At 48.4% G+C, this 23,439-nt stretch overlaps 1 protein-coding gene across 5 annotated transcripts in view; it reads right to left on the reverse strand.

Moving 5' to 3' along the window:
* LRRC45 (leucine rich repeat containing 45) overlaps window positions 1-23,439 on the reverse strand; it is a 446,362-nt gene that overhangs the window by 369,395 nt on the left and 53,528 nt on the right. For 3 of the 5 annotated variants that reach the window (XM_078653776.1, XM_078653775.1, XM_078653778.1), the window contains 2 exons: window positions 801-1,097; window positions 147-208 (listed from right to left, as the gene is read on the reverse strand). The exons of 1 other annotated variant lie outside the window; for it this stretch is intronic. In XM_078653776.1, the coding sequence (XP_078509902.1) occupies window positions 147-208; window positions 801-1,047 (309 nt within the window). In that variant the 5' untranslated portion in view covers window positions 1,048-1,097. Of the gene's footprint in view, window positions 1-146; window positions 209-800; window positions 1,098-14,433; window positions 14,496-23,439 lie in introns of those variants that run through there. One more of the 5 variants, XM_078653777.1, reaches the window with a different exon arrangement.

Below are 23,439 nucleotides of genomic sequence, written 5' to 3' on the forward strand. Positions count from 1 at the left end.
AAACAATAAGTGTTTGAAATCAGATTGAGAGAGAATAATGGGTTGAGCAGGCTGTATTACTAAATCGAAAGGCCATCTCCAGTTCAGGCCTGTCTCTTCAGCAGCTAATTCCACATGCATGCTTCAATCTGATGCCTCACACTTACCTTTAGGTCTAAACGTTTCACTACAGAGTTGGAACACAGGCCACGCACCAGGAGCTTCACACCTAAAATAAAAAACAAAAGAATACTCTTCAATAGTAGTTAGTGCAAAGAGTTCGGACCCTCTAGGTTCAGAATGTAGACAAAAAATTCTTGGTACTTGGAGGGAATCAGAATGGACAGTTTTATTTATCTAGACTGTGAAGTGGGACTTTCCTCCACACCACTGCTCCCTATGAACTGTCTTGCTCACCAAGAACTCTGTGAATACATTGAATGCCTTCTCCCCTTCTGGTTCCTGTGGAAAAACGTCATTTTTTTAAAGGAACATCTCAGTTTTTGTGAGTGAGGTGAACTTGCCTCTTTCTGCTCTGACTAGTGAGGTGAACTCGTTTTGTCCTCTCAGTCCTTGTGAGAGGAGTGTCCTTTCCTTAGCACCGCAGCATTTCTGCAAGTAAATAAGCGTTCATGCTGTTTTGGTTTCTCCAAGTTTCTTTTGCTAGAGTTGCCCATAATTCACACACATGCACCTCATAAGTGGCTGATCAAGAAAAGCACATTCCTCAGAGAGCCACCACTTCTCAATGCTACGCATCACATTTTCTATTTGAATTCCTTCCAAATCCACTAGCCATCCTCTCACCACATCAGACTCACCCTCTTCGCTCAGCATGCAGTCACTGAGCAAGATTTCTGTGAAGTGAACATCATTGCTTAGCAGCTTTCCCAGCACATCGCAAGAGTCTACAGACAAGTTCTGGGCAGTAAGGTCCAGGCAGCAACGACCCCTGGAATCTTCCCGCAGCTCATTCAGCTGCTTTAGGACAGTCTCTTGTGGCTCAATGCTGCCTTCTTTGCACAAGCGCACAAAAGACCTCCGAAACTCCTCCATCTCCACAAGCATTCCTTGAGAATCTGCAATCGGGAATGTGGATGAAGGGTTCTTGCGAGTCCCTGGAAGGAAAGAAACAAAGGACCTTCAGCTCCTGCAAGACCATTGGTAAAATAACACCCCACAAACACGCTATCCGTACAACAACAGCCATGCTCACTTGTATGCAGGACAGGCCCTATGACTCAAAGGTGAATATGGAAAGCCTTCTTGGGATTTCCCAACAGTAATAGAAAAGGAGCAAATTAAGCAGCACAAATGGAAACATCCTGGAAGTGGGTGAGGGATGCAATGATTTTCAGAATCTGAAGGATAACACTTACACCACCATGCACATACAGTCAAACTAAAAACGCACACTTCATGCATCTTAAATACAGCATCAATCAAACACACACTCACACCGGATTCAGTGCTCACCAACTGTAGGAAAGCAGGATCTGCTTTTAAGGTTATCCCCACTTTTTACCTAGTGCTATGCTGTTTCTGACTAGTCCGACTGGGATTCTGCTAATCAGGAACCCAGTATCTGTGCTTTCTCCCCTACATTGGTTATGAATGAATATTTAGGTACATCTCAGATTGTCTACTGGTGTACCCTTACAAATCCCTAGTACACGGTGCTGAGGTAAACAGGGCAAAGATACACCAAGGGTCTCCTATGGGCTGCAGCATGACACATATGCCACCCATGACAGACCAATTCAATTGTGACAACAGGTCTGCCATTACAGTCTGTGTACACTGGTGCTAGCATCACTTACGACCGATAGAGGTTTCCCTATATCTGAGGTCCCTGCACTTAAAACCTATAAGTCACCCCTTAGGCAGGCTTTTCAATCCTGAAGGCAGGGGGCTTAGTTCTAAGTGTGAGGGTGCTCCTGCAGGAGCAGGACACCCCTACAACCTTCGGAGTCCATTCTCCCGGGTTGTAAGTGCATTCGCCATTAAGATACATAGAGTGGCCATGCGTCATTAGGCAATGACATCTCTAAACTGGTTGTAAAGAACCTTGTCATTTTTGCTATCAAACTCATACCCCCACACGATAAACAGTGTGGGAGGTTTGATTCCATGCACTGTAAAGCTCCTCCGGGAGGCCCTCAGTGGTCCTGGTACCAAGACCCAGACAGCACAAGATGGCTGCTGCGCCAAGCTCGAGCAGGGGAAGGCAGAACAATAGGTATCCTGTCACAGGGAGGTGCGACCGCCTCCCAGACAGGGTTGGGTGTATTGGGGCCAGGTGGGAGCATTTGCCAGCTCCATTCAGTTTGCTTGAGGGGCACACTTGGTGCCCTCCTTGCATAATCCAGTTCAAACCAGCTCAGGGAGCCTTTGGCTCCCACTCTGGCACAAAACTGGACAAAGGACATGGGAGTATCCTCCCCATTGTCCGACCATGTTGGACAGGCCACATGAAGGGCTCGCTCCCTCCCCGCAGGACAGGGCCCGGGCCACCGTCAGCACCATTGCCCGGCCCAGCCGCCATTTTGGACACGGCACCACGCGGCCGCGCGGCCTCAGCCCGACCCCAACCCTGGGCCTGGCCAGGCCCCGACATCCCGGCACCACCCTCCACCCAGGAGGTGAACGGCCCACTTGGCAGGTCAATGGGAGTACGAAGTGTCGACGGCTCTCCCCCGCCAGGTGCCGAGCACCCCCAGCCTCCTCGGGCGCTGGCTCCACCCCCCTGCTGGGTGACTGGACTCCCTCATCCCAGACCTCCCGACCCCCAAGAGCGAGGGTCCGGACATCAAAGGGCGCCAGACCTATAACTGAGGCAGCCCCAGGACAGGAAGGGAGTTGTATCCTGGAGTCGAGAGACACACCGCGACGAACTCATCCTTGACGGACTGTTGGCGCTGCCACAGCCCTGCCTTGTGAACTATTGTCCTGCCTGCTGGCGCTGCCGCGGCCCTCTGCAACCTTCATCCTCGTGGGACCTGCTGGCGCTGCCGCGGCCCTCTGCAACCTGCATTCTCGTGGGACCTGCTGGCGCTGCCGCGGCCCGTTGTAACCTTCATCCTCGTGGGACCTGCTGGCGCTGCCGCGGCCCTCTGCAACCTGCATTCTCGTGGGACCTGCTGGCGCTGCCGCGGCCCGTCGTAACCTTCATCCTCGTGGGACCTGCTGGCGCTGCCGCGGCCCGTTGCAACCTGCATTCTCGTGGGACCTGCTGGCGCTGCCGCGGCCCGTTGTAACCTTCATCCTCGTTGGGACCTGCTGGCGCTGCCGCGGCCCGTGCCACCTACGACCTCTTCGGGACCTGCCGGCGCTGCCGCGGTCTGACCCATCCGAACACCGAGCTCGAGGATTGTGAGCTATCACCGTTACACACCCGTACCCGTGGGTACCAAGACTGTCCCGCTACCCCCTTCCCTTACTAGAGACTAGAATTGAGAGGATCATCGTGTCCTGATCGCCCTGTATCGTACCACTCTACTACCCGAAGTGCCTATAAAAGGTGTTACCATAAGCTTTGTGTGGTGTCCTTCTGTGGGGGGGAAGTTACCTGTCTGTGCGATCGCTGTGCTCGGCCGACCCTCCAGGTCCCCGTCTAACATTGGTGGCTAGCGGCGCGATCCGAACCAACGCGTACCGTACAGACAGTAACTCACCCTACGACTAAAACCACAATGACGACCAAAGAGAGCGGATCGGCGGAGAAGTTCCAGATGGAAAAGCTGGAAGAATACAACCACCGAGAGCTCAAACAATTTTGCATGGACTTAGGCATTGCTACCACCGGGCTAAGCACAAAAGAAGACTTCAAAAACGCCCTAGAGGCCTGGACAGAGACAAATACCGCAACCCCCCGGGACCCCGCAGCCCCGGAAGTCAACACCACCCGGACGGAGGAACGGAGACCAGGCCCCTCCCATGAAGAGATCCAGGAGCGGGAAAAAAATAGATTACACGAGTTAGACTTGGCACGACTCAGATTAGACGGAGAATTGAAACTGGCGGAACAAAAAATAAACTTAGAACACTTACGGCTCAGAGAAGAGCGAGAGGAAAAACAGAGACAGAGAGACCTCGAAGAAAAAAGACTGGCATACGAGCACGAGTGCAAACTAGCGGAGATAGAAATACGCAAACTGAACAAAAACCTAGGGGTGCCCGAGCAACCGCACTCCCCGGGTCCTACCGAGCAGAAGGTCCACATCCCCAAGGATGTGGTCCGAGAATATCACCGGAACGACGACATACAGCAGTGGTTCAAAGCCTATGAGATTGCCATGACCGCCCACCGGGTCGCTCGAAGTGACTGGGGAGCCGGTCTATGGGGGAGATTCGTCAACGAGGGTCGTGATGCCCTGCTGCAGCTTCCGGACCATCAAATGACGTCCTATGACCATATGAAGGCCGCCCTCCTCAGTCGATATGGACTTACACCCGAAATGTACCGCCAGAGGTTCCGCAACTGCACCCGGATCCCAGGTACGACGTGGTTGGAATACGTGAACTATTTCAGCCGAGCCTTCGAGGGGTGGATCAAGGGTAACAACGTAACCACTTACGAACAACTCTTCAATCTCATTGTATGGGAGCACCTCTCCAACAACTGCTTTGTCGAGCTCAGGCAGCACCTCCTCGACAGTAAATTGACTGAACCCCGGCAGCTCGCCACCGAGGCTGACCGGTGGGAGAGCACCCGAGTGGCCCGGAGTGGGCCGAATGAGCAGAACAGAACCAACCAAGGTCACCATCGTCCCCGAGGAGGAGGAGGAGGCCCGGGCCGGGGCAGAGACGCCGCCCCGGCCGCACCCACTAACGCCACCCCGGCTCCAGCAGGCCGGGGAAACCCCCCGATGCGCCCGGGGTTCCGAGCTAACGTGACGTGTCATCGATGCCAGCGAGTCGGCCACTATGCCAGTGACCCGACCTGCCCGAAGAACCAGGTCCCCGGGCCCCGCCAGATGGCGGCCGCCGCCCTGGGAGAAGAACAAATCTCCGAAGACACGGAGACCTATGAGTCGGAGCAGTTCGAGTGGGAACCCGCCGCCATGACCCTGGCATGCCTAGGAGGAAGAGACATGGTCCCGCGGACTCCCCTGCCCGCCAACACTCGGAAGTACAGCCAATGGGTGAGCATCAATGGGCGCAAGGCCGAGGCCCTGCGTGACACCGGGGCCAGTGTGACGGCCGTCCGCTGTCACCTGGTGACCCCAGAACAAATCCTACCAAACGTACTTTGCCCCGTCCGATCGGCAGACAACTCGGAGAGCCTGTGTCGGATGGCCTGCGTCCCCTTCGAATGGGGAGGAGTGTCCGGCATGCTGAAAGTAACTGTCCGTGACGATGCCCCCGTAGACTGCCTCCTGGGGAACGATCTCGAGAGCTCCCCGTGGGCCGCTGTGGAAAGAAGAGAGCATCTGGGGATGTTGGGTCTCCCGGACTGGGCATGCGTAACAACCCGGTCCATGGCCACCCGCACCATCCCTAGACCAGAAGAACCAGAATGGGCAGCGCCTCCGCCCTCGATCACTCCAGAAGAAGACTTCCTCCAGACCGACCACCCGGACCCCACCCCAGAGGGGTCCACACAGCCCCCCGAGCTTCCCGACCTGGCTCAGTGGCGTCAAGAAGGGGGGCCCACCCAGGAACAATTCCGGCAGGAGCAAAAGACCTGCCCCTCCCTCGAGGGATTGCGACAGCAAGCGCTCGCCCAGAGCCAAGGAGACACCACCGGGGCCCACTGGGTTTATTGGGACAATGATCTCTTGTACAGCGAACAGAAAATCGCAGAACTGGGGGCCGGGCGAGTGCTGGTGGTGCCCCTCCACTTCAGAGACTTCCTGTTGAACCTAGCCCACGATGTCCCCCTGGCCGGGCACCTGGGCCAAGACAAGACCTACCACCGCCTGGTGACTCACTTTTTTTGGCCCAAAATGAGGAACGACGTATCCAACCATTGCCGGTCCTGCCCGACCTGCCAGGCCAGTGGGAAGAGCGGCCGCAAACTCAAGGCACCCCTACAACCATTCCCCGTGGTGACCACCCCGTTCGAAAGGGTGGGAATAGACATTGTGGGGCCCCTGGACCCCCGAACAGCACAGGGACATCGCTTCATCCTGGTCCTGGTGGATCACGCTACCCGCTATCCTGAGGCGGTCCCCCTTCGTACGATAACAGCCCCAGTAGTGGGTCGAGCCTTGATGGGGATCTTCTCTCGAGTGGGCTTCCCCCGAGAAGTCGTCAGCGACAGGGGTACGAACTTTATCTCAAAATACATGAAGTCCCTCTGGCAACAGTGTGGGGTCACCTACCGATTCACGACCCCCTATCACCCTCAAGGGAACGGACTGGTTGAGCGGTTCAACCGCACGCTCAAAGGGATGATTGGGGGGTTGGAAGAGCCCCTCCGTCGCCAGTGGGATGTGCTACTACCGTGCCTTCTCTTTGCCTACCGAGAAGTCCCCCAGAAGTCCCTCGGCTTCAGCCCTTTCGAACTCTTGTATGGACACCCGGTGCGAGGCCCGCTCAGCCTAGTCAAAGAAGGCTGGGAAATGCCCCCTCTAAAGAACCCTCCAGATGTTTTCAAGTACCTCCTAACCCTCCGCAACCAGACCGGAAGGTTCAGAGAGATGGCAAAAGCAAACCTGGAGGCCAGTCAGGAGGACATGAAAAGGTGGTACGATAGAAATGCATCCTCCATCGAATTTGAACCCGGTCAACAAGTGTGGGTAATGTCTCCCACCGAACCATGCGCCCTGCAAGACAAATGGACGGGGCCCTTCAAAGTAATCGAGCGCAAGAGCCCTGTCACCTATCTCATCGATATGGAATCTTCCCGAAACCCTCTCCGGGTCCTCCACGCTAATAGACTGAAACCCCACTTTGTACGCTCCGAACTCAGCCTCCTGATGGCGACCGACAATGGAACCGAGGAGGACTCCGAACCCCTCCCTGACCTCCTACGGTCACGGGAGAAGGACGGCTCCGTGGACGGGGTCCGACTCTCGGAGGCCCTCACCCTGGAACAGCGCCAAGGCTGCCGAGTCCTCCTGCTACAGTTCTCCACCCTGTTCTCCCTCACCCCACGGGTCACCCCCTGGTGCTTACACGACGTGGACACGGGAGACAGTCCCCCTATCCGCCATCGGGCCTACCGCGTACCAGATCGGGTACGGGCCTGCATCCAAGAGGAGGTGGCCAAGATGCTCACCCTCGGGATCATCGAGCCCTCAGACAGCCCCTGGGCCAGCCCAGTGGTACTGGTCCCCAAAGTGGCCGCCCCCGTCGCCAAGCCGGAGCTCCGGTTCTGCGTCGACTACCGGGGCTTGAATGCGGTCACCAGAACAGACGCACACCCCATCCCCCGAGCAGATGAACTAATCGACCGCATGGGAGCTGCCCGCTACCTCAGCATCTTCGACCTGACAGCGGGCTACTGGCAGATCGGTCTCACACCCCGGGCCCAAGAACGATCTGCATTCTCTACCCCGGATGGCCACTATCACTTCAAGGTCATGCCATTCGGCATGAAGAATGCCCCAGCAACCTTTCAGCGGCTAGTAAACCAGGTCCTGGCAGGACTCGAAGGGTTCAGCGCCGCCTACCTGGACGATATCGCTGTGTACAGCCACCACTGGTCCGACCACCTCCACCACCTCCGAGAGGTGCTACAGGCCCTCCAACGAGCTGGCCTCACGATCAAGGCCAGCAAATGCCAAATTGGCCAGGGGTCCGTGACCTATCTCGGGCACCAGGTGGGAAGCGGTCTGGTGGCCCCTCTGCAACTCAAGATCGCGGCCATCCAGTCGTGGCAGTCCCCCATCACCCAGACCGAGGTCCGCGCCTTCTTGGGACTCACGGGCTACTACCGACGGTTCGTGAGGGACTATGGCAGCATCGTAGGGCCCCTCACGGAACTCACCTCCAAAAACCAACCAAAGAAGGTCAACTGGACCCCAGACTGTCAAGCGGCCTTCGAGAAGCTGAAGGCCGCCATGTGCTCCGCCCCGGTGCTCCAGGCCCCCGACTACAGTCGGGAATTTATCGTCCAAACTGATGCCTCCGACCATGGCGTTGGGGCAGTCCTTTCCCAGCTGAACCCCGAAGGACTTGACCAGCCAGTGGCTTTCATCAGCAGACGGCTCCTGGCCCGAGAACGACGCTGGAGCACCATCGAGAGGGAGGCCTTCGCCGTGGTGTGGGCCCTCAAAAAGCTCCGGCCTTATCTCTTCGGCACCCACTTCCGGGTCCAGACCGATCATCGACCCCTGCAATGGCTCATGCAGATGCGGGGGGAAAACCCGAAACTACTACGTTGGTCCATCTCCCTGCAGGGGATGGACTTCACAGTGGAACATCGACCCGGCCAAGACCACGCCAACGCGGATGGCCTGTCCCGCTTTTTCCGCCTCGACGAGGAGAGTCCCCAAGAAGATGGGTGACTCTCCCCGCCTTCAGCTGGGGGGGACGCATGTTGGACAGGCCACATGAAGGGCTCGCTCCCTCCCCGCAGGACAGGGCCCGGGCCACCGTCAGCACCATTGCCCGGCCCAGCCGCCATCTTGGACACGGCACCACGCGGCCGCGCGGCCTCAGCCCGACCCCAACCCTGGGCCTGGCCAGGCCCCGACATCCCGGCACCACCCTCCACCCAGGAGGTGAACGGCCCACTTGGCAGGTCAATGGGAGTACGAAGTGTCGACGGCTCTCCCCCGCCAGGTGCCGAGCACCCCCAGCCTCCTCGGGCGCTGGCTCCACCCCCCTGCTGGGTGTCTGGACTCCCTCATCCCAGACCTCCCGACCCCCAAGAGCGAGGGTCCGGACATCAAAGGGCGCCAGACCTATAACTGAGGCAGCCCCAGGACAGGAAGGCAGTTGTATCCTGGAGTCGAGAGACACCGCGACGAACTCATCCTTGACGGACTGTTGGCGCTGCCACAGCCCTGCCTTGTGAACTATTGTCCTGCCTGCTGGCGCTGCCGCGGCCCTCTGCAACCTTCATCCTCGTGGGACCTGCTGGCGCTGCCGCGGCCCTCTGCAACCTGCATTCTCGTGGGACCTGCTGGCGCTGCCGCGGCCCGTTGTAACCTTCATCCTCGTGGGACCTGCTGGCGCTGCCCTCTGCAACCTGCATTCTCGTGGGACCTGCTGGCGCTGCCGCGGCCCGTTGTAACCTTCATCCTCGTGGGACCTGCTGGCGCTGCCGCGGCCCGTTGCAACCTGCATTCTCGTGGGACCTGCTGGCGCTGCCGCGGCCCGTTGTAACCTTCATCCTCGTTGGGACCTGCTGGCGCTGCCGCGGCCCGTGCCACCTACGACCTCTTCGGGACCTGCCGGCGCTGCCGCGGTCTGACCCATCCGAACACCGAGCTCGAGGATTGTGAGCTATCACCGTTACACACCCGTACCCGTGGGTACAAAGACTGTCCCGCTACCCCCTTCCCTTACTAGAGACTAGAATTGAGAGGATCATCGTGTCCTGATCGCCCTGTATCGTACCACTCTACTACCCGAAGTGCCTATAAAAGGTGTTACCATAAGCTTTGTGTGGTGTCCATCTGTGGGGGGGAAGTTACCTGTCTGTGCGATCGCTGTGCTCGGCCGACCCTCCAGGTCCCCGTCTAACAGACCACTTCCCTGGGAGGAAACCTGAATCGTTTCAACCCTTTCCCTAGGTTACTTAAGGGCTTACCTGTAGGTGGGTCTCTAGATTCGTCGTGGTAAAAGATTCATTTCAAGACACCACTTCTTCTTCGACCGTCTGGGCACTCTGGACTTCACTAGACTTCACTCTGGGTATCGAGACTGCAACTGGGAAGACTCATGATGCTTCTGGCCTTGTCGCCCAGCTCGTCTGCTGCAACGTCCATACAGGAACCTTCCAAGGCCTATGAACATCCAAGACACCCAAAGGAATCTCCCTTGAAGTGAAGGAGTCACTGCCCTGCATCTGCAGGCACCGCAATGAAGCTGACCTGTCTGCTGATCCCGAGCTCCCACAGCCTAAGAAAGGCTCAGCAACACAGGTGGTGCTTCTTCACATCCCTTGAGGCCTGCCCTGTCCTCTCACCAAGTTTGAGGCCAGAATCCCTCGTCGGAGCCGTAGGAACCGAACCCCTGTGCACCCAGTTGACTTACAGTTGCTAAGGCTTGTTGGCTTTCTTTCTCCAAGATCTTCGGGCTCCAAGTAGCCCCAACCTCAAGCATCCCCTTTGACCAAGATCTTCATCCTCACCGCATCACTTGCGCCGTGGGCCTGTATCTTTGGTGACCTGCTCGAAGTCCTCTTGAGATTCCAGTGCCTCATTCCTGTGGGTCCCCTTGAGGGGCTTCTTTGAATTCTGTGGGCTCCCCTGATTCCTCAGGGCCTGCCCTAACTCCCCTGCTTGTGGTGAGTCACCTGGACCATGCTGGTCCTGATATTGCACCTTCTTCGCTTTCCACGTTGTTTGCAGTTTCCAAGGCTTGTTGGGGTTCCCGATGGACACCGACCCCTCAACTCTCAACATCCGACGTGGGACAGAGTTACACGGCAAGCATCCTGTGCCCTGGCTAGGATAAAAACATCCCCCACTACAACTCCCACAAAGCACCCGCTTTAGAGTCTAGTAGCCTTACTTGTGTACTATCACAGAAAAAACTTGTATCTTATTGTCAGGTGACTGGCTTGGTATAAATGCTTGGCTTACTCCTTCTGTTGTGTTGGACCATGCCGCCTGACCTGGGTTCTCTCGTTTGGACTTCCTGATTCTCCAGTGAAAGTCTTTTGGAATAAGTGGGGCATCTGTGGAATTCCCGATCGATTTCATTTGGATTAATCAAGTGTTCTCGTTGAGAGTCTCATTTAATGTTGCGCTGGACTGCCTTTCTATGCCGGTATGAAAATATCACCTGGAGCCGTTTGAACTGCGTATTTTCTTAGCGCGTACCCGCACTACCGAGTGAGGCTGCCTGTCTCTCTCCCACTCATCCAGAACAGCTGACTGAGTAGAGGTGGGCGGAATTTGCGCAAATCTCTGCGAAACAGTAAAAAATCTCTGCGAACACACAGAAATTCCGCAAACATGCGGAATTGCTTGTTCGCAATGCTTTTTTGCTGTTTGCGTGTTCGGGGGGAAACGCGAACAAGCAAAAAATTCCGCAAAGTCGCGGAATGCAGAATTTTGGGCAATTTCGCATTCTCCGCAGAACGCGAAATTACCCACATTCTGCAAATTCCGCGGGTGGAACGGAATTTACCGCCCAGGCCTAACTCTGAGCTTCAATTCCGGATACTTCTTTTCAGCGTGTACATGCGCTGACTTCTGAGGCAGTTTGCCGCTCTTTGAATCTGTACATATCGCGGAGCAAAGATCGTCAGTTTCCTTTTTCCCTAGCGTGAGGACACACTGAACTCCGAGGCTCCCTGCCTCTCATTGTTTGTTTATTATCCCTTTGAGCCGAAGGTAAAAATGTTTTCTGACCGCAGCATAGAGACACGCTGAGCTCAGAAGCTGCCTGCTTTTTTTTTTTTTTTAAATAATAAAAAGTTATTTCCAGGATTGGCAACAAAGCAACTGGATCGGAAATCACAGGTTCTCTAATAGCAATTAGAGTTTCAAATATTTGCTCCTATGAACTCAAGTTTTCAGACTTTACGGAAGGCAGAGGTATGCCTCTGGAAGAATTGGAATAATATAAAGGAGAATCTATCTTGTACAGAGCGGACAAGATATTTTTTACTTTCACATTTCCAGAAGAGACTTCTTTTGTTGGGCTCAACCTTCACTTCTAAGTGTGAGTATGGGATGGTAACACAATCAAAGTATTGTATATTTGCCTAGATAATTATCAATAGCTATTGTAAGGATTCCTTGGAATATTCGAAATAACGGCTGTTATTCTTTCTTTCCTTCTTTGTTAGTTTTTGTTTATGCAGTACTTGGGCAAAGGCATAGAAATGTTACTGCCTCTAAAACCTGATCGGCTGATTGTCGTCCCCTGGTGGTCCTTTCATTTGTCTGTTCTCTCCCAGGAGGTATTAGTCATTTCCTTAGTGAATATTCCTGCTCGGTGTGACAATACCTTAGGGGAGAGTTGAGGTACATCTTCGCTCCCGTGGATCCTGGTTCTTCTGCAAGTCTGAAGTAAGTCTTGACAGACAGCTTGTGAACGGCTCCTGGTCTTCCACAGCATCGCCTGGTACGTACAGCTGCAGTTCCAAGGTCACCGTTAACTCTCCTGCAACACTTGGCATCGGTGGGCATTTGTCTTCCTTGCCTCCTGGTCACGCCCGAGTGGCATGGACTCTGTCCCCATCCATCGCTTGCAGGTACTTCTCATCTTCAATCAACCTTTGGGTTCCACCGTACACTTTCACGTTCTCCAGCAGCTGCATCTTCCTGATGTTCTCGATTGAGTTTGACTGTAGTTTCTGATGCGTCTTCAGAGCTATGCACCCAGCCTCTCTGGTGTAAGTATCCTGGTTACTAGGCTATCCACAGGTGGGGTGGCTCTCCAAACTTTTGTCTTCCATGGCGTTTCTTCAGGGTCCAATAGGATGGGTCCCTCTTTAATATTGCAACTGCAACTTACCTGTTGACTTGTATAGAGTATGCAGTCGTGTTCCCACAATGCACACAGCCTCCGTGGGGTTCCTAGATACTCACCTTGGGTCCCCGGCACTTTTATGTTTTCTGGGTATAGTCCTGACTCGAGTCGTGGTTCGCATACCACTATTTTTTGTATATGGTTTGGTCCCCCCCTGGCGACCCCTGTGTATTTGTGCTACTTACCTGTTTGTATTGCAAAGTATTGTGTGCATTGTGAATATCTCCAGGTAGGAGATAACTGTTTGTGTTAGTGGCTGTCTTATAATAAATACATATATTTTATAAATACACTGTGTGGTTCTTTTCACTTAATCAATACCTATAAGATCATGGTCTGGTTAAACAAGCTGCTTTACACTCCTTCTGGACTTCTGGACTACGCCTAAAGGCTGCTCTACACAGCTGCCACGTAGAGAGCTTTCTATGGTCATCTAAGACCACTAAAATCACCATACGGGTTGTCTGGATTAGTGCAGGTGCTACACTTACATAAGTGTGCACCATATACTAAGCTGGCTTCTCACACCATCAAACTAGTTTCCCCATCCCCTAGGCATAATGTTTCCCTCCTCTCTACAAGCATAAGATTTTAAGTTTTTTTGGGTCAATATTTAAAGTTTAAAAGAAACATTGCCTTAAATGAGGGAAGGCAAGAAAGACCGAAGCACTCTAGCACATCTTCCGTATTTTCAAAATTGTACCTCGGCTGCTGGATCATATCATTTCATCTCGTTCTAGGTGCAGGTATTCTTTTATTATTTGAATTGTTATACCAAGAGATAAACCAGAGTTGGCAAAGCCAACCGGTCCCGCCCTTCTAATGGAAGTGTTGCACTGTTGACTTTACCAATGTTTGTAAAGTACAGTTGAAAAAAAAGCAAAAATAAATACATTTTTCAAAATACTGCTGGAAAAGCAACCATATCTCAAAACTGAACACGGAATTTGTAGTTTTCATGTATACAAATGGCAGTTTATATTTCAAATATTTTTCTCTCTGGAAACTTTGAGCAGAATTTAAAACGAATAAGGAAGAGACAGAATGTAAATGTAAACACTAGCCAAAGCCTAATTTACTTTTCACACTATTCAGTCATTTGCTCCTAAATGTTGGTCCAGGGTGCACTATGACAAGTGTCATAAGTACATTTGCATCAGACACCATCTATAAAAGAATCAGAGGGGCCATTTTCAAGCGCCATAAAAGCCTTTGAATGCCAAACCATGTGCTTTCATGCTATATGTGTAATGCATGAGATAAAACAAAAAGACAACTGCTAAAGGCTGCTTTCAGCATACCCCAGCAAAAATATTCCTGTTGCGATCCTTTTACAGACAAGTTGGGAGGGGTGGGGAGCAACACAGTGCATATATAGTGAGGTGGGCAGGCAAAACATGTGGGAGAGTTACAAAACACGTCCACTCCCAGGGCTGGCTTTGTTGGCACCCCCAGAACCTCCTCCACAGATTCCCTCACTGCCACCAAACAACAGAGCCCCTCATCTTTCCATAGCCTATCTTTCACATTTATTTTACTTATAGCACCACTCTCATCGCAATGTAGGCGGTGTGAGTGCTTAATATTACACAAATTTCATGCAGAGACAGTGTCTCATACAAGTGTGTAAAATCAATGTATAGGAAATATTACATTAGACAATGAGGGATACAAGGTGTAGATACCATATGCTATACCTACTGCTAGGCAATAAACACAAACTCTGGATTTAACAAGTAAATTAGTGGTTGGGGCTATCTATAGTAATAAGAATGTATCACTACCCAAATGAACCCTTTTTAGCAACCTTAGAATAACAGAAGTTGGAGGAAAAAAGTTCTAAACCTATACCTTGCAGTATGCCTGCACCTCAGTCAGTCAGTCTTAGAACGATTATAATTCACGAGCTGCAACAAAAAGATATCAACGTAAAAAGCAGTAAACCACTGAGCTTTCTTCATGCAATACACTTTTATGACTTTCATTTTACATGTTGTGCAGGGTTTTGTTGTGTCTCCCCCGATGTTCCTTAAATTTGCTTGCCCATCCCCAAAAATTCAAATATTCCAGCTCATCAGTCATCCTGGCTAAATTCTGAGCCTAATTGCTGTTCCATCATGTTGCCTTCTATTAACACATGGATGCCGAGAACAGCAGTTTTAGTTCACTTACACTAAGCCAAGTGGACTAATGCACCAGAATACTCTGATGTGTTGGCACATGGAGCACGTTCCTGATAAACATGTTGAGACTGTGCCAGCCAACGGGTGGGTTCTATGGTATTTTACAAGCACCAATAACAAAGGTGCAAAATAGACAAAAAAATCATTTGTTATGAGGTTTAGACAAAAAAAAACTCAAGAGCCTAGGTTGAGATAAGTGGGTTGGGGATCACTTTTTTTCAGAACAAATGAATTCTCAAGCGATGGAGTGATATGTGTTAGAAATAAGCTGCTGACCAATTACGAACAAAATGTCACTCTAGTTCACAGTGAGGTCTAATTAACCCCACCACCCTCCTTTGTTGTAAACGTATCTAGGACCCTATTTTAATATCCTCGATTTATGCCCTTATGTGGTTATATCAAATTATCCCCTTATAAAGGCATAAGAATCATACCCATATTAAGTCATAGCCAATGCAGTCCAAATACTGCAAGGCTACTCCCATAGACTCATAGAAAGCACAACGCGTTCTTAAACAAACCAAGCCTCCAGCAGCCCGGGAATTCCCCCTGCTTCTGTATTGATTTGTCCTAGAACTCCTGAAGTCCTGAAATAACTGCGAGTTCTTAGTGACGTCTTATGTCCAACCTTACGTCAAACTCGGCACCTTCCAGGTATAAATATACCAGCATCTGCCCTAGCAAAACACACGGTGGTTTGGAGCAGATCGACGATCTACTTGCCCGACGCCCTGCTGACGCGAGTGCCGAAGGAAGCCGACCCTCCCATTGACGCACTGAGAGAGACGCTGTCTTTTCTCCTGTCGAGAAATCCAGCTCCAGTGTTTCCCCTGTCACCCTCGCGGGTTGCGAGAGATACAAGACCTCCTTCATTCTATAACCAAGGTACGGAGCTGATTAGACCCATAGAGAATTCTTGATTTAGATTCTTGGCAAAAACTATCTTAACTCAAACTACAACTTATTTACTCCTTCCCATGTACTAGGCTTAGGTTAGGCGTATTTTAGAAACACCAGTTGAGTACGTTTAGTCAACTTTTATCATTGTATGCATTTTATCCGTTTTAAGTATCTTATGGCTTAGAAACCATATAAATGCTTTTACAGTATTATTTCATAATACTCCTTTTACTGTATGCACTTTACTTTATGACAAGTATTGCAATTGTGGCAATCACTTCTCTTGCATGAGAAAGAAGACTGCTCAATTAATAACCACTTTTATTGAAAACGCTCGTCTCTCTGTTTCTCTGCACTTCTGTTGAAACTAAGCATGCACGATTGACTAAGTGAAATAGCTATATATTGTTTCCGCGACTCTGGAGATATACTCCTTGTTCTAGGGGAGCAAAGTTGTCATGTTTATGCGGTTGTCAGAAACTAATCCCTTCTTGTGTACTCGAGAAAGTTTCTAGTGACCTCCGAGCTAGCTCGCATTCATAATTAAGTCTAACATATTCAATAGAGACCTGGTCGACCTCAGTTCTACGTCTAAACTATCGTTTATGTTATTCCAATGCGCAGAGCCTATTGGGAATATAGGAACTACACTACATGGCGCCCAACGTTTGGTAAGGCGATAATTTAACGCTAGATACTAGAGTAACTCAGTTGTGCTTTTCACACAGACCCCTTTTTCCGTAAAAACTCCAATAGACGTCTGGAGTGGGTAAAAGGTTAATATCCGCCAGAACTTAGTAGGAAGAGATTCCCATGTATTAGTTTTTTGGTTTAGTCAACGTTGAAGGATACAGTGTTCCAAAATATTGTGCACCTAATCTTTGTTTCCTTGAAACTTGCTCTGCAAACTTTCTGTCAGCAAAATGACGGGAAGTGAAGACGAAAGAGATGCTTTGGCAGCTCAACTTTTAGCGGAAGGCACAAGTCTCCAACAAAATGACCCGGATGCAATACTCATCCCGGTAAATATAAGAAAAACCATAACTATGAAACTTATAGAAAATGGAGTATCACCAAGAGGTGGTACAGTCAGATTTGTTGTAGAGGCACATGAATATCGTCAGACAGAGGTATTCTATTCATGGATACATTTTCCATCAGCAAATGCTGTGACACGCAAGTTCCACTACTACAAAATAGAGGAATCTCCAGAGGAATACGTCCCTTTCGAGGACGTTGAAATCCCACTAACTTACCAAGAGCATGAATGCGCCCTAAAAGATCAGAATCACATCACCAGGCTCGGTCCACTAGGTAGACCATGAGCCACATGGCCGGTTCTAGCCAGCTATACACCACATCCTGACATTGACAAAATGTCAAGCGCAGAACTTTTAGTTCAGCTAAAACAACTAATTAAAATACATAGACAATTGGTACAATATGTCATGCGGACTTTAACAGTCCAACCAGCAATACAAATTCCACAGCACACCCCTCACCAGGGGAACACAAATAAAATTACACCACAGACTATTCAATCAGTCATTGGCAAATTACCCGCAAAACAGGAACAAATTCCGTTCTGGTTAGCTCAAACAATTACTCAGATAGAGGCAGTATTTCCTGATACTACACCTCATGAAAAACACAGAATTCTGACAATCTGCCTACCAATGGGGATCGCACCACATGTGGAGGACTGTGACACTTGGGGAACAGTCTTTGCTTCAATATACACAAAAACACATGGTGTTCCGTCTATGACGGTTATACCAGACGTACTAAGACAGATTCAAAATGAATACGGTCCAGAGCCTGCTTTAAATCTAGGTATGAAATTACTGAAAGACTTTAAGCAAGTCTCGGCTATACTACTAGCCAACATAAAAGGAGAAGCAGCATCTATGGCGATCCGCCAAAAATTAAAAAAAACAGATATAGCAGAACAACCTTTTGAACTTGCCAGAATAATTGAAAAATCCTATGAAGAACTAGGTAGAGATAGTTTGGGTGGGAAACCACTAAAACCGCAACTAACTGAAAATCCTGAAAAAACCTTTAATAAGAATAATCTCATTACTCCAAAAAAGAAGTGGGAGGGTACTAAACAAACTACTCCCAGAGAAAAACAGTTTCAGACCAGAGGAAGGTCTCCCCAACGGAGAAATAGATATCCCGAACGGGGAGACAGGTCTCCACAAAGGGAGCCCTCTGAAAAAAGATACAACAATAGAAATAGGGACAATTTGAGAAAACACAACAGATATCAAGATATTGGTACACGTCCCTCTCGATCTTTTTAGACTTCCTCACAGAAATCGTAAAGAAGAGGACGGTCAGAACATAAAGAAGAGCGCGTCAAGTCCAAAGACAAGGAACCTGCTCATCAAAGTAAAAAAATACAATTTCCCAAAAGGAAGGTAGCTAGTATTAAAATAAAACATGCCGAGGATTCTGAGGACAACTCAAGAACGGAGAATGGGCCCAGACAATGCTAGACAGCACAGCAGAAGTGACCATAGCTCGCAAGATCCTGATGAATCTTCTGGAGACAGTGGACACGAATGAATACATTCAAGTGGAAACTGCAGACACCAGAGTTAGCATACCCCATAAAATATATGAAATAACATTACGTATAGAGGGGGACAAAACTAGGAAAATAAGAGGTCTCTTTTGGGAGAACCTATCTAAAGGCTAAGATATCCTGCTAGCAGAGAAAGACTGGCCACCAGAGTTTGTCAGGGAGTGCCAACATGGCGAAGAAATGATTATGCCTGCCTTCTCAAATCACATTCCAATTAATAAAAAATATACATATGCTAGAAAATGGGCAGTGACCCAAGCCCCTGCATTATATAAAAATCATGTAGGATGGGATGAGGATTCTCCTCACCATAAACTTCAGTTAATAAATCAACCTATTGCACAGAGGCAGTATCCTGTTAAGCAAGAAGCTAAAAAACAAGTCAGGGAGATCTTAGATCAACTTGAATACCAGGGGGTGATTGAAACATGCACCTCACCGATGAACAATCCTTTGTTTCCTGTCTCCAAACCAGACGATTCATATCGACTAGTTTTGGATTACAGACACCTAAACTCTTGTTGCAAAACATTTGCAGTACAAAACTCACACAGTGCAGCACTAATGAATAACATCGTGCGCAAAAAATATAAAACGACATTAGATATTTCCAATGGTTTCTTCTGTCAAAACATTGCACCAGAAAGCAGGTATTTGACCGCTTTCTCAAGTTTGGGGGCTCAAAAGCAATTTTGTCGTCTCCCACAAGGATTCAAGAACAGCCCAGGATTATTTTCAGCCAGGGTAACAGAGTTACTACAAATGTATGATGATGAGGCATTATCTTATGTCGATGCCATCAATCTTACATGCGATGACCTGGAGACACACTTGAAAAGAGTGAACACCATTATACTTGGGTTCGCATCTGAAGGGTACAAATTCAACTTTAAAAAAATCGCGAATTGTCCACCTAACTGTCCTATTTTTAGGATATGAATTATCAAGTGAAGACAAAAGCCTAGCAGACAACTTCTTAGCAAAGTGTGCAGTACTACAAGCTCCAAAAATGCTGAAGAACTTACAATCAATTCTAGGTTTCCTGAATTTCAGAAGAACTTACATTCTAAACTATGCAGAGAGGGTTAAACCTCTCTACGAATTAATAAAACGCGATTTCAAACCAATGAATTGGACTCAGAAACACACAGAAATATTACGATCATTACAAACAGACATGTTAACTAAAACAAAATTGCAAACACGCGCAAACGAACGCAACCTTATAATCCAAGTCATCCCAGGAAGATGCGGATTTACGTACCAGACCTCTAATGAGGGAGAAACGGTACCATAGCTTATAAATTACACTTGTACACAAAAGCTGAAATGAAATTCAGTTCTACTGAAAAAATTCTGACTGCGGTTCAAACTGCTGTAGCAAAAGAAAGAGCCCTAGCTCAAGGGAAGAGCATATCTGTCTTAACAGCAGTATCAGCCCTTGAGGCAGTAACAAGACCAAGCATTCCAAATGCTATGGCATTAGATCCAAAATGGATCCAATGGGTTACTTCTCTTGCTGCAACAGACGGGATACACGCATTTGATCCCAAAATGAAAAAATTAGAACATCTAGAATACGAACATGAATTGCCTCTGTCGATCAAAATTCTACCTCTAGAACAGTACTCCTGTGTAATCTACACAGACAGATTTACATAACACTACGTTGTGGAGAAACAAGTTTACAATGCAGCATGCGCGATTGTCAAAGGTCGCTGGCGCATGGGTAAATTCAGACCAATGGTCACTAAAACTAAATCACTCAGAAACGGTACAGCTCAGCGAGCTGAACTACGAGCTTTGAAGATGGTGCTTGAAAATGCCGATCGCGAATTCCCCACACTAATAGTGTGCGATTCGCATTACTGTGTCCAGTCTTACAATAACAGCATGCAGACCTGGATTGAAAACGGTTACAAAGATGAGACAGGTGTCACAATAAAGCATAAAAAACTATGGGAACAAGTAGTTATTTTACAGAAAGATCTACGAAAGACTCACGTGATACATACGCAGAGTCTTCAACGTGATGGCGTTCACGTTGCAGGGAATTCATTGGCTAACACAGCCACAGCGGCAGCTGTTCAACCGGCTTCCGTAGCTACAAAAAAGCGTTCTAAAAAACAAATAGATGGAGAAACCATGCTGGCAGTAAAAGCCTCATTAAAAGGCGACCATGAGGCATTACCTCTAAATTATCCACTCAATAATACATACATAATTGATGCGAACTCCGTTCCTTTTGCTCGAATCCCTGGAGTGGGGGACAGAGTAATTCCAAACGCGAACCGGAGGGCTTACTTGATTCAAGAAGCACACATGAGAATGGGTCTGAGGCACCAAGAGATCTTGAAATCTCTAATAGAATTGCAATCACAATACTGGTGGCCGGGGATGAGCGTGCAAATTTATAACTTTGTAATGAACAGTCAGGACTGCAACAGAGATCGCAGTTGTGAACCGGACCAGATAACAGCCCAGACACCTCTATTAGACAGCATTAGGCTATCTTCACGAAGACATCCACACGGAAAGAAGCAATCCCATAAATATTAAGACGAGATTCATTTGGATGTGGCCCCAGCGCTCGGCTGACGCCAGAACTGTTATAAAAGATTTGAGAGTCTTTATCGGCACATACGCAATTGGCATGCTACATTCTGACAAGGGTCCTGCGTTTAGCTCTCGAGCTTACAAGGAGGCCATGGCTAGCTCAGGCATTGCATTGCGGTACTCTAGTCCGTTCCATCTGAGGGAAATGCGGTAGTGGAGAGAAAAAAACGTGACATAAAGCAATCTATAACAGCGAGGGTATTAGGTTTGGGTGATGGGTGGGTCAAAAATCTAATAAGTGTCCAAGGTAGTCTTAATAATCTGCCAAGAAATTCTCTGGGTGGAATCACTCCGTATGAACTTTTGTTTGGTACAAGAATGATAATCGAAGATCTCGATTGTCAGACTTCAGTGGTAGAACAAAAAACCTTTGATATCAAAGATCGTTTGGCTGTTTTACAGGACTTAAATGAAACAAGAAGAAGTCTAAGTAACACAAAGCTAAAGCCAACGGCCACTGAAGAAAAACCACCTGTCCCAGCAAGACCTGTCTGGATTCCAAAGATTGGGGATCTGGTCAGAGAAAAGATCGCGGTGAAGAAGGAATTTGGGCCGTCTTACAGAAAAGCAGTACCTGTCTTGGCAATCAGCGGAACAAGATCAGTAGTACTACCGCCCTTTGCTGGTAAAAAGGAGAACAGAGTTGTATCAATCGACCTGGTAAAACCACAATCATGTGGCCAATAATAAGTAGTAGGCCCAGTGGACTCCCCAAGAAGTAGCAGAAGACCAAACCTGGCTACAATCCAAGAGGTTCAAACTGAGAGACTAATCACATTTGATAAACCTGCAGTAAATAAAGAAGGACTATGCAACAAAGCCACGGAACTTGTGCCTCTTGAAACCCAAATTGCAACAGTTCGCCAAGAAACACCTGTCTACAATGATGTAGCCTATGATCATACAAATCCAAAGATTAATGAAAATCCGGAAGCTGTTCCAACAATTGACAGAACTGCATCTGGCTACTTCATCAATTTCGATGACTTTTCTGATGATCCAAGTGAACATGAGGACAAGCCAGCAAACAAGACTTTCAAAGACAAAATTACAGAACTCTTTCATCAACTTGGAGAAACATATCTGATTTCACCATGGATTGAATTGTGGATTGTGTTAGGTGTACTTTTCCTCCTGCTCTGGCTCATTTTGGTTTTAAGCTTGGGAAAAATGATTGATGGAAAATACAGTACAATGGACACAGCAAGTCAGAACATCAACTTGGTTCTAAAACCTCACAGATCGTCTCACATCAAAAAAAGAGAACTGTCATCAGTAAACATCACAGCCATTCCTATACCTGGTGGTGTAGCATGGGACGCAACGGATTACGAAATCCATGGCCCGGTTGAACTCTTGAAATATCCACATCAGTTCAAGGTTTCCTTAAGTGACTTTGTATCACCTAGTACTTTCTCTGATGATTGGGACTTTGAAAATATTAATAATGATGTCAGATTTAGAAATGTCAGCAAAATTTAAAGACCATGATTATTTACAAGGTACATCAGATTATGAAGAAATGTATTGTTTTAATCATTATGGGCATCACTATTTGCATAAATCTGCTAATCCTAGAAATGTTTTTACTTATAATCAATGGGAGCATTGTCCAACACCGCCAAAAGGCAGTTCAAAAACATTTTATGAGAAATTCCCATACTTCTCTGGGTTTAATAACTCTGATCCAGAAACGTTTTATTTTAAAATCATGAATAAGACAGGAATGAAAAACATGTTGACAAATACTAAACTGATTTATTCTGAAAAATGTTATGGAAAAATGTCTACATTTGGTTTTGAATTTTGGAAAAACAACATTGAGACTAAAACAGTCTGGGGTACAAAAGACTGGGAGGTACAAGGTTTAGAATCCTTATTCAGAGCCTGCATAATCCCAGAACAGATAATATTCCTGAATGACACCATTCAACAAACAACCTGTCTTGGCCTAGCCAAGATGAAGGACTTAAACAAACTGTCTATTCCAAAGCCCATACCTGATAGTAATAGCACTACAGATGTGGAGATAGACGTATCCCATATTTTACACCAAAACAGAACAAATCCTGATTGGTTGATCTGGCCCATAGACACTAATAACTGTCAAGATAGATTCCTGAACATAATACAGGGGTTCAAGCAGAACAGGCCAGACCCAAGATATTCCCAGAGACAACATCCAGGGATAATAACAACATATGGCTACAGAAATCCACACTACCTGAAATTAAGCAACACTTGACTTTACTTAAAGAAGGTGCTGATTTGCGAGATTTCTTACTGGGACCTCGCAAACAGCGTCAAAAATGTTTCATATACGCCGGTATATACGCTGCTTACAACGAAGCTTGGAAAGTAACGCAAATTGAAACTGCTGAAAAAATACGAGAAATTGATCGTATTAATTTGGAAAAATCACTGTCTGTAGTGGTCAATGGGTTAATGACTCTGTCCTGGACAGCATTGTATCATCTGCTATTGATATAATAGAACAGGATATGCTAATGTTACAACATGGCCAGTCCCAATTACGTTCTATTGTACAGTTAGGCTGGACGTTAC

Source organism: Lissotriton helveticus, chromosome 7, assembly GCF_964261635.1.
Source record: "Lissotriton helveticus chromosome 7, aLisHel1.1, whole genome shotgun sequence".
In the NCBI taxonomy this organism is placed as follows: domain Eukaryota; kingdom Metazoa; phylum Chordata; class Amphibia; order Caudata; family Salamandridae; genus Lissotriton; species Lissotriton helveticus.